General features: G+C 43.3%; 1 protein-coding gene and 1 long non-coding RNA gene across 2 annotated transcripts in view; one reads left to right on the top strand and one right to left on the bottom strand.

Annotated features, from left to right (window-relative positions):
- The window catches only part of SLC35F3 (solute carrier family 35 member F3), a 178,774-nt gene extending 172,334 nt beyond the window's left edge, over nucleotides 1-6,440 (bottom strand). The window contains exons 1-2 of the mRNA XM_042796159.1: nucleotides 6,181-6,440; nucleotides 5,645-5,874 (exon numbers count right to left, since the gene is read on the bottom strand). Of these exons, the coding sequence (XP_042652093.1) occupies nucleotides 5,645-5,874; nucleotides 6,181-6,233 (283 nt within the window). The 5' untranslated portion in view covers nucleotides 6,234-6,440. The remainder of the gene's footprint in view (nucleotides 1-5,644; nucleotides 5,875-6,180) is intronic.
- The window catches only part of LOC116965585, a 30,955-nt gene continuing 24,449 nt past the window's right edge, over nucleotides 5,720-12,225 (top strand). The window contains exons 1-2 of the long non-coding RNA XR_004409486.1: nucleotides 5,720-5,798; nucleotides 9,251-9,322. This is a non-coding gene — a long non-coding RNA (uncharacterized LOC116965585). The remainder of the gene's footprint in view (nucleotides 5,799-9,250; nucleotides 9,323-12,225) is intronic.

Genomic DNA, 12,225 nt, shown 5'->3' with positions numbered 1-12,225 from the left:
TAGTATTGCCAATGGAGAGCTTTTAAAAAAAATAATTAATCAGGCTTCAGTCACCATAAACCTAGCTTAGAAAAAAAAACAAACAAACAAACAAACAAACAAAACAAACAAACAAACAAAAAAGAAAGTCAAAGCACTTATTTTTACTTGTTTTCCAAGCCTGGAGGGGGATAGGGAGGAGGAGATGAGTTGAACTATAGATTGACACTGGGGCAGCTATCCAAGTACCTCTTCCAGAGGAAGATATCTAGAGGTTACTCTGTGTTTTCACCTGACAGGTGAGATTCTCACATAATCATTTGACCTCAGGAACAGCAACGCGAATGATACCACCAAGTCTTGCATTAGTTATATGAGCATTGCAATGAACATTTATGTATTGGAAAGCAAGTAATCAGTTTTAAATTAATTGGTTACAGCTGATCTGAAAACAGCTTTCCCTGGAGAAAACAATACTCTTCAACTTCTGACTTTGAACTTCTAGAGGTTCCTGTGTATCACCTCAAAAAATAAGTTAAATTCTTGCTGAGATGCAAGTACGTGAAAACAATATTGTATTTTCTATTAATTTCAAACATTAATGTTTTTATCCTGATTCATATCCCCACTGGATTTGCTTTTAGTGAGTGTGAAAGTTATAGCATTCGATGGCACATGAAAAACAGATCACAAGGAGGAACACTGGGGATCATCTGGAAACACTGGTCTCTAGCTGTAAAACTGATACTCCAATGTTTATAAGCCTACAGTGTTCAAACTTTTAATTAGCTAAAGCCAAAACTACACTACCACCTTGAAAGGCTATCAAAGTTCAGTAACTGGGGCATTTTCATACTCAGAAAATTATGCTTTCTGAGCAATGTTCAGGATATTTGTAAGCCAATGTGTTCCAATAAGTTACTTATATTGGTGACAGCACTTAAATTCCACATTCAGGTCAAGACCTACTGTGCTACATGCTAGATCAGTACTACATTGAACTTATGGGCATTAATACCGTATGGTTTATTTTGTTATTGTTGAAATAACCATGAAAAAACATTAAAAATCAAAAACTAACATTTAAGGTAGCAGAGAGCAGAGCCAAAAACATCAGTTATTGGATGTAATCTTTCCCTTTGACCTAAACAAGAGAAAGCCACTTAAAAGTCATCACTGGAACAACCTGGAATTATTCACATGGTCAAAGTCTCATAGAAATGTATGTTCACGAGCCATGAACCACAGAGTACAGTCAATTCCTCCTAAATAGAACTGAGAGGCATTAAAAGTACATACTATTCTCTTAACATTCTTTCTGCAGGTAGAGTAACACCTGCAAGCACACAAATAAGGTAAGTGAATGAAAGTGGGAGGCCAGGTGGTCTCTTGGGCATCTAAAAGGAAGGAGAAACTCATATAATCTTGATTTGTCCATATCAACTCTGTATTTAGGAACACATGTGAAGGATATTTGAAAGTTCCTTTAGAAGAAAGGCCCTAATCTTAAACAAAGAGTAGAAGCAGGTGATCTGTAGGAAGAGGGAAAGACTGCAAAATAGAGATAGCTGGCTCAAGCCCACATGAATGTTTTTAAAATACTAATCACATAACGACAGACTGTGATATTGAATCACCACAAAATAGGCCTAGTTAATGTAGAGAAGAATGAATGTTTGGCAAAGATGCTAGCTGTGCACATTTCAGGTGGAAACAAGCACCTTGCCAATTGCTGCAATAATTACAATAGACAAGACTTCCATACAGATCAGCAAGACAGTTCAAGAGTTTAGTGATACCTGTATTTCTCAAGTACAGCAAAGCTCCTAGGGACTATACTTCTAAAAACATTTAGAAACCTAATTCCTACTGATAATGACATGACATAGAGACTTAAAATATGGCTGTTCACCTCCAAACTCGTCTCTGCTATTAAACTGAAGTCACAGGCTTTTATAGGCAGAAATCATGATAATTTACTTAACCTTCATGGAAGAGAACAACACTGCTAATACAGCCCTTACAATGGTTTGATCTCCATACAACAAAAAGGCTGTCACTGGGATCGACAAGTTTTGTAGTGTTTCGTTTGGTTTTTTTTTGTTTGTTTGTTTTTTTTTATTAAATTCACTTATTGATCCCTATGTGTTAAATAAAAAAAAAAAAGTCGATTAACATACCTCTTGTTGATAACTTGGATTTCAAAAATACTGAGCTCTGTTATTGACGTAGCTGCATCAGAGTATGATTCTACAATCTGAGTGCATCTTACATGCATTTTTTCCTCTCTGCCTTTGCACTTGAGAAACGAAATCAGATGCTGCAAAATAGTCCCCATGGGACAAATATGAATATTTGATTTAGACCAGAGAGCAGTTGTTCACATAATTAGTTACCCTGAAAATCAATAGTGAGAATTTCAGAAAAATAAGAACTGCCAGATTGGATTAGGACACACTCCTACCCTCTTTCTGAAGGTGGGCAGATGCTACAGAGGGAAGCACAAGAAACCCTCAAGAAGCATCCCCCCTCCCAGCCTAAGAGGGACTAATTTGAATTCTGAATTATGAAGTTTAATATTCTCTCTGGTATTTTTCCCAACTTACTACAACTCTCGATCTTGTCACTGCTATCAATTACAAGCCCTTGAATTCCTGATCTCAAGAACAAATTATGTGTTTTCTTAAAAATTATTTCTTTTTCTAGCAGCTTTTATTTAATGGCTTTTCAGCTTCATTAACTGTCCACCTGTTTATCTCTTATGGCACAATAAGAAGAAAAAATATCCATCTGTCTGAGCAATATGGGCCAGTACTTTTCAAACTTTTGTTTCAACCTCTTTAAGGTAAGCAGCCAAAACTCTTGCGACTCTTTATAGATTGTCAGTACTTTCTCCCTACTCATCTCAGAGCCTTTTGTAATCTTTTTTGAGAGGAGATAACCAATGTTACACGGTATTTCACTAGCCTGTACCACTAAATTCTCTGAAGGCATAACAACACAGAAGTACGTTACATTATTCCAGTTCCTAAAATCTGGTTTGCAAATGCAGTCAAACAGCAGAGGTCTTCCCTGAGCTGTGTACAGTCCCAAACCATTCCCTCTCACCAGCTGATAGAACGGTGTGAAATTTTGCAGGTAATGTTAGCGTTTTCAGGAAACACGAGGCTTCTATTTGCAGTAAGTGAATGTCATTTGTTGACATTTGGGCTATTCACCTGGCTGGGTCAGGTCTCCCTAGAGTAATGATGAGTCCTTTCTCATTCTGTCCAATCCCTATCAGTTTGTGTCTTCAGCAGATTTTTACTTCTTCCTCCCCTCCTTCCATCTAATTTGTAAGTATATTAAATACTGGAGTTGGTACATAACCTTGAGGTATCCCTGTATGTTTTAAATGGTCAGCTTTTTACCACAACAAAACTAAGTCTCCAACCAAGTTTTGAGGTCATGGCAACGCTACCTCTGATCACCTCTGGTAGTTTCCCTCATGGAGTTTTGTTAAAAAGACTAGCAAAAGCTTTCTGAATGTTTCAGACAATTTACATGTATATACATGTATGTATAAAACAGTCTAAATGCAGTAATGAGAGGAATAAACTCCACTGTGAAAAAAAAACAGATCTGGCCCCACAGGTGATTTAATTACAATAAAAAGACTGTCACTGAGAGATGTCAAATCTAGATCAGACCAGATTACAGACTTAATTTTCCAGAAAGCAGGTCCATTATTAATGTACTCCATAATTATAGTGCCAACAGACCCTAAATGTCTACAAGCATGCACGGTAAGTTGACAAAAAGGATCCAGGGTGCAATCTGAACTTAATAAAAATCGTCTGTTCACAGTTCATGGGACAATTAAACCTTCTAACTGGAAAGTCACAAGGAAAGTCCATATCCCAAACCAGGGCATAAGGCCAGCTTGAAGGACTATTCAAAGAGGTTTCAAAGTATCTGTGACAAAGATGACTTCTCGCTTTTGATGATCTACCCCATTTACATGGATTCAGCTACTCAGCTGATGCAGTTCAGCACAGATCTGCTTCAGCCGTGCCATATTATACCAGCTAGAGGGATAGGTCTTTTCTTCTGCATGTTCTTCTATATTCCTAGCAACTCAGATTTTAAATTGGCAACAACTTCACATAACCTATTATTTTTAGACACACATTTATGAAACTCAGACACTTTGTATATTTACCCCCCACCATTACACCTCAAGTATGTAATTCTGTTATTCAAAATGAGTTATGAGAAAAAATATAGCTGGAATAGCAGGCTTAGGCTTGCAATCAAGTTTTTCAGACAGAGTTATAAATTTCCACAATCAAGTTATAATTGAGGAGCCAGCATGACCTTTATTGTTTCAGAAGGTTCAGACAAAGCAGCTCACTGCGACTTCAGCTGGACTATTTGTCACTCTGTCAGACAGAAGCACTAACATCCAATTCAGTCTGGCTTATGATCTGATCCTGAAAACTAACCTGAATAAGCTTTACTCCCAGGAATGGAAATCCAGGCAATGGAATTGCTCTTAGAGAAATCCCATGCTTCCTGCGAGTAAAGTAACAAACATCAGATATTTCTGTCATAAGTGCAATCAAGCAAAATAAAAGGCTCTTACAGAAAAAGTCTTAGAATATTCATCAGTAAAGTCCTATAATCAGGCAACCAGGAGTGGCTCTTCCTAGCAAAAAAAATGAACTAGTACTGTGTACTACACTTTCTTGTATCATTCTCTTCCATTATTAAGCATGTTGCCAAACAGATAATCCATGGGTAAACTTTCCAGAACATTTACACTTAATACTTAGGAAAGTGAAACATGAAAACAACCACTTTGTCAGAGCCAGTCTTCCCAGCAAAGCAATGATTTCTGTTGCAGCAGAATCCTTTTTACAACAAGAACACCGTGACGTTATAAATGAGATTAAGACAACCAAAACATTTTTGTGACTTCAGTTAATTGGTAAATTACTCTTAGAACTTGTTAATTCATGCAATTGCCATCATGGTGGTGAAAGATGGACAGGAAATATGATGTGTCACGTGCAAAAATACTAGCTGATCTATTACAATCACTCAAGGTATTGCTTTCTTTGTAAGTCACATACGTGAAGGAATACAACTAGCTCTCTCTTCATATTGATATCATAGTAAGTTTCTTCCTCAGGTGCAGGCATAGGGAAGAAGCGGTTCCGTTTGGCATAGGCAAAGGCATAACATTCAAGTGCTGTGAAAATCTGACAGACCCCCAAAACAACAGAAAGACGCGCTGGTAACAGATTACTTGTGAAAACGGCGCGGACATGAGCGCACGGGGGCTTCTGCACAGCCCTCAAAGGCACAGCAGCACCAAGTGTGCCTGCCATGCTAAGATAAATATTTGACCTATTTTCTTAACAGAATGTGACTGTCGTAATTATTGCACTACGCTCCTGCGAGGCAGCAGCTGCGTGAGGACTAGTGCAGCGCGGGCACGGAATGCTTCGCAGAGAGCAGGAGTGCTTCCACGAGGCGAGTTTTTCCCACAGGTAAAGCGATCAGACCCCCGTGCCCACAGCTATCAGCCGGTCTGGGCCGCGGGCCCCCCCCCCCCACGCAAAGCCCCGGTGCTCGTCCCCCCGCTTCGTCGCAGCCCCCCCCCCCACGCCCGGGGACTCACGTTTGTAGCTGGCGGCCCAGGGCTGGTAGCCGTAGTAGCCGGTGATGCGGAGGATCCGCTCCTCGATGGAGGTGAGCCCCACGGAAGCGCTGGTGAGGTCCTCCACGGAGCGGGACCACTTCAAGTCCTCCTTGATGGCCTCGTCCACCACCAGGTACTTCAGCTGCCGCAGCTGCGGGCTGATGTCGGACAGCCGCCGGGGGCTGACATCGGGGGAGCGCCGCATGCCGCTGGGGGCCGGGAGAGGGGCGTCAGCGGGGAGGAGTGGGGGGTGAGGGAGGCATTTAGGGGGGGGGGGGCCACTGCCCTCCCGCCGGCCCGGAGCGAAGTTGGCGGCGGGACCTCCGCCGGCAGGTGAGCGGGCCCGGCGGCCGCGGCGCCGCAAACTTTCCACGCCGCCCTCCACCGGCGCGACCCCCGGGGGCGGGCGGCGCCGCCGGCTGAGGGGAGGTGAGGTGAGGTGGGGTGGGGTGGGGTGGGGTGGGGTGTCCCCGTCCCTCCCAGCCCGCCCGCCCGGCCCCGCAGCGGTTACTCACAGGGTGGCGGCTTTGCCCCGCGCGGAGCCGTTGGGGAACTCCCGGATCCCCATGGGGAGCAGCAGCGATGGCTGGGGGGCGCCCAGACTTCACGGCGGGGCGAGCCGGCGGCGCACACCGGCCGGGAAAGAGGCAGGAAGGAAGGAAGAAGGAAGGAAGGAAGGAAGGCGCGGGGATGCAGAGGGTCCCCCGGGCTGGCGCTGGCCGCCGGCGGGAGAGGCGGGCCGGGAGGCGGCGGGACCGCCGGTGCCGCCTGCGAGGCGCTGCCGCCCGCTAACGCCGGCGGCGGGGGCCGGGCCGGGCAGGGCGCGCTCCGCGCCCCCCCCGCGCGCTGCCGCTGGCCGCCAGCAGGGGGAGCCCCGCCGCCCCGCCAACCGCCCGTGCCGCTCTGCCCCCTGGCGGGCGGGCGGCCGCGGGGCGGGGGCAGCCGGGCCCGGCGGGGGCGCGCCCGGTGCTCGCTCCCGGGGCCCCCTCCCGGCGCCGGGGCGGTGGGACCCGAGCCGCCGGGCAGGGGGGCGAGGCGGGGGCGGCCGCCCCGGAGGGAGCGCGGCTCTGGGGCTAGGGGCCGCGGTCGTTCGTGGCGGTGCGCCTCCTCGCCCGGCGCCCGTTAAGGAAGGAGCGGTGGAGCGAGGGAGCCGGGGCACGGGTGGGCTGCGCCCCCGCAGCCGTGGGGCGGTCCCCCGGCGGGAAGCGCGCACGCACCTCGCCCGAGTGGTTAAGCTTGCAGGGGCGCGTGGGCGTAGGCGCGTGCCGTGTACGTGCGCTTTATTCACAAGCGAAAAAAATTAAAATTCGGTAGTAGATACTCGGACAAAACTCGATCACCTACAAGTAGTTGAACTTAAAGAATTTTTCGCGTATGTGTCTCACAGGAGAAAAAAAAAAAATACTGAGGAGAAAAGATTGTTCCCTTTCACCACTGCACGAGCTCAATTTACCGGGAGCATTAAAACACCGAAGTGCGGAATGGGGAGGCGGGCTGTATCAGTTAGATGCAACCTCTCCCCGCCACTGAAGTTAACATTGCAGGATCACCGCACCGTTACCGCAGAAAGGGAAAGTAAAAAGGTCTCCAGCAGATGAAAACCGAACTAATTATCATCTTAAGCACGCATGCACTAAATAATGCACTAAATCTATTTTACTTCCCCTGCAACCCTTATTTCAAGCCTGTGAAAGCAGAAGGGGTTGTTGCTGAGGGGGTCAGTTCCAAAATCCAGCCCAGGTGAACAGCAGCGGTCCAGCAGCGCCCGCAGAGAGTTACAGTGCAGGCATCCGGCGCTGCCTGCCTGCAGAGTGACAGAGCTCCTGGCAAGGTCCACAAACCAATGCAAAAGGCCAATCTAGGTTAAGAGGTAGAGGAGGAAAACACAATGCTCACTAGATCTACAAATACTGATTACTGGTTTAAGTCTTGGTTAAAGCATCCAGGGCTGGAGTAGCGGTAACAACAGGCATGAATGGGATTAAACATTTCAGTAAGGCCTCCAAAGTCTGGCACTGTTCCATATGCAGAGCCCATGCTCTCTCTGGCTTTAAGTGATGGACAAGGATAGGATTTCATCTGAGAATTGCCTCCTGTAATACTGCATGTATCTAATGTCAAATTCCTCCATTATTATAGCTACAAGATTCTCAAAGTATACCAAAAATAACACAATACTGGAGCGAAAACGTAAACCTGGGCTGGCTGTGCTCTGTACAGGGCTAATTCACATTGGCATGAGAAAACAGTAGAAAGTTCTGAGTCTGAGAGCAAGCAAAGGTTCCAACAACCAAGCAAGCGACATTGTTGACGAGCCAAGTGGTGGCACCTGCTGAGCACTCGCCCACCTCTGGGCAGGGGCTGTCGCAGACTAGCAGGGGCTTGGTCAGCCCTGCTAGAAATTCTGCCTCCGTCACTGAAGTAGTTGGCTGCTCGTTTTCTGGAGCCGCTGGGAGGAGCCATGGAAGTCAGAGGCACTGCTTCACACATCTCCACTTTAATATGCCAGAACACTCTCATTCCTCTGTCCAATAGAGATTGGGTTTCTGCTGTTATAGTCTTTCCCAGCTGCTGTCATTTCAAGGTGTAGATGAAATGATGGATGAGTGTTAATACTTTCTCCTGTCAAGCAGGCAAGTGACTCTGGACAGCTTGGGTGGCATTGCTGACAAACCTGAAGTGAGCATGCATCTTGCAAGAGAGAAAAAAAAAATGCATGAGAGTGAAAATTTTAAAGTTCACTGAAATGTTTAATAAAGATGACATCTCAAAATTGTAGTGAGAGGCAATGTCAACATTGCTAGCTCTTAGGATCTTACCAAACCTGGCTGTAAGTGATGTTTCTTCTTAAAAAATATGCAGCTGCTGGAGACATGCAAGTAAAAATTCTTATGTATATTATTTTAATTATGTTTAAGCATTGTAGCTAAAACTGAGACATTATATTTTAACATCCAGAACCATATTGTAAAGTGTGGGATCCCACATGATTTGGAATTTGTAGAGTTATGGAGCTACTTAAGATACTTAATATGAGGAGAGAAAATAATGTAGTATACTAGCAATGTTACCAAAAGTAAGAAACATGTTGAAAAGAAAACATATGCTAAACAGTATATACCTATTTAGGGAATAGTGTGCAAAATGGAGCAGGATTTGACTCTGGGTTTAAGTTTGAGCCACCTAGCATTGTATGCAACATGAAGCTGGGACTACTATAAACAGCTTTTCTGAACCTCTTACTAATGCTTTACTTTAATAAAACACCTACAAACATCCAGACAGGTAGAATATAGTGTATTTTTTATTTTAATATAGGTAGAAAATAGTGTATTTTTTAAAATGGCAGAGCCCTATAGCAAAGGAACAATTAGTACTTATTCCAGAGTGTGGCAACTTATTCTGTCCTGTTAGGTATACTTTTTTTTTTTTCCAGACAACATGAAATTATATGCTTGATGGATAGTCAGCTCATAAAAGGCACAGCCAGTAAGATATATTAGATTAGCATTATGTTTTCTACTACATGATGCCATGTCAGAGGAAAATATAATTTAACCTGTATTTATTTTCCCCTCCCATCAGTACTAGCTTGCCAAAAGTTTGTCTGGGATGGAAATTTACACTTATCAAAATGCTACTGATTTAATGAGAAAGGTAAGTTAATTTTTTTATTTCTACCCCCTACCCCCAGATGAGAGTTTTACATTTTAGGATACAGTGAAAGTAGTAGCATAAGATAGCAAAGGTATTTCATCAGGCAACAAAATAATCACAACTGCAGAATCTACAGCATGAAGCTGATGTGTTCCCTCTTCTCCAGTTCATAAAAATCACCCCTAGAAACTGAGTCTTTAGAAGACAACCCAACTCCCTCCTTAAGCAAGTACTCCTCTAAATGAATCTTCCGTAGCTGATGGATGTTCCTGCTTCTTAGTATTTTTATGCTTAGCACTAAAGGCATATACCTGAGTCATTAATCAGAGGTTCCCACACCAGGGGTTTCTGGGTGTTAGACAGAAATATAATACACATGATAAAAGTCCTATACAGTATATGGAAATGCATGTACAGCAAAACTTAATTTTCTTTAGCTGGGGTCAAATTTTACATCCACAGGAATATAATGCTACTGTATATCCAAAGTGGCTCCAGCTCAATCAGTGGGACTAATTTGCGTATGCTATTCAGACTCATAAGAAGTGCAACATACTCTATTTCACACAAAATATTTTGAATCAGCAACAAAAAAAAAATAGCTAGCTAGAAACTTTCTAGTCTATACTGGATAATCTTTTCTTGCATTTGTGTTTTTAAATATTTAGTACCACTTTTAAATGGTTTAAATAAGCTTGGAGAACCAAGAAAAACTGTTAGAGCAGGCAGAGAATGGCCAAATGCAAGACTGAATAACAAGCAAAAATCAGCCCGACCACCTGCAACAAACTCACAGTCGGTCTTTCAAGTAGGAATATGGACACTGTGCTTGAGAGAGCAGTCAGATGAATTTCAGACAAGTTGCAGCACATTTTTCACGTGAGCTCCCACATTGTTCTGAGACCCCTGCAATGCACAGGGCAAAACCAAACAAGCATCAGAATTTCTGACATGACTCCTTGCAGAAAGCAACTGGGAAGTTCTGGAAATTATGCGGGAGTTGCCTCTTGTAGTCAGGAAGGGACATACAGAGTCAGTGTCCAAGTGCTTGGGAGGTATGCTGCTTTATAGAACGCTGATTTTAATCTGCTACTTTGAATAGAAATTGTTCAGTTTCTTCTTTGCCAGACACAGTGGAAAACATAAGTCTCATATTTGGAATTGAAAATAGGTGTATTTTTTGTTTCGCTACCAATTGTTAGATGAGGAGTGCAGAAAAAGTTAATTTAGGACATCTCATCATGTCTTGGTGGAATACGAGCCCTGCCATTGCCTCTCTTCCCAGTTCAAATCGAAAAAATGAAATGCAAAGATCAGGAAAATTTTAACATTTCCTTCCTCCAGCAAGAGGCCCCAAAGGGGCTGTAGGAGGTGTCAGTGACAGAAATACAGAACAGCAGACCTCTTCAGTATCACATATTTTGAGAAATGCCAGAGGCTCGAATCTCAAAGTCAATCTGTGTTCTACATAGCCTTGGTATCCCTTCGTGTTCTGCCGTTTCAAGTAATTTGTACCAGAAATAATGGGCTATGAAACAGAAGTTAAGGAAAGGCTAGATACTGGTCTTGCAAGTTTTCTGTGTTTATTTGTGTATCATTCCTAGTTTGTCCTTTTTGCAGGAGTTTGGCTGAGAGGCCAAACAAGCAGGGAATAAGGAAGAAGGGAAAGTCATAGTAACAGTGATCTACCCTGGCTAGCCCATGAAAACCCACAGAGGGGAAAAATAAAAAATAAATAAATAAATAAATAAATAAATAAAAAACAATGTCCACAAAGATATAGGGGAGAGCATTTGAAATAATGGAATGAAATAATGGATTTGTGCTCAGGGAAGGCAGTTGCTTTGGCAAACGAGAGCACAATATTCATATTATGTTTAAAGTTGCTTATCTGGAAGGTGTGCTAGCCCCAAGAAAAGTCTGATAATTCTTACTCTTCAGATAAACTCTTGTTTTCCCAGCTTTGAAGATGTTTTTTAAAGTTGACACTTTTTTTAATGCAGAAAATGTGTCACTAGCCTTGGACTGTGCAGCTTTCTCAGCAGGAGAGATTTCTGAAGAGAAAGGACCACTTGGAGACTGATTTGACAGGCAAATTTACTGTATAAAATTAATAGCAGCTGTTTGAAGCTGCTCATGTGTCTGAAACATTAAAAATCCCACAGCTGAATTTTTGATCTGGGAGCATAGAAGATCAAGGAGCATTGCACTTTTGCCATATGGTTCTATAGTGTAGGGCATAGCCACTTACTTCCATGTGTGCATTTCGAACCCTAATTCATAAGTTAACCGCACTCATTTTTCCAGATCTTCTGGAAATAATTTTGGAAGCTGCTACAAGTATTCTGCTACACCAACCCCAACCCCATGTCTCCCTACCATATGCAAACAGGTGTCCTCTCTTCACCTTTTGTCATCTACAATTAATATATTTCATCGTATCATAGATAAAGACAGTATTTCACTGTGCTTTTCCCAGCTGTTTTTTGAAATGAAAAGACTTAATTAAAAAGAATCTGTTAACATTATAAATTTTTAGTGAAAGTAACAGTAAGAACCATGGGCAATTTGCAGAGGTACTGTGCAGATCTCTCCTGTAGACAGCAACACCCTTATATACTATACACGCACATAGGGGCAGATGTTAGCTCTACTGTGAGCCTCGAAGCTGCACTGCTTCTTAATATAAAGTGATATAGCATTAAAAAAATGAGTTCTTTCATCTTGTATTTCTTTAGTAGATTCTTTTATTGTGGTGATAAATTTGGAACAATGAGATTATTTGATTAAACTTTCTCAGTCACTGCTGAATGGACTATCCTGCTTGTAGAATTAATAAAAAGGCCAAGACACCTCATTAACATGCTTGGTATTGAGCTGGATTGGCAGCGGTGCAGTTTAAT

Source organism: Tyto alba, unplaced genomic scaffold (assembly GCF_018691265.1).
Source record: "Tyto alba isolate M040663 unplaced genomic scaffold, T.alba_DEE_v4.0 Super-Scaffold_22, whole genome shotgun sequence".
Taxonomy (NCBI): Eukaryota; Metazoa; Chordata; class Aves; order Strigiformes; family Tytonidae; genus Tyto; species Tyto alba.
This window is presented reverse-complemented; position numbering and strand designations above follow the sequence as displayed.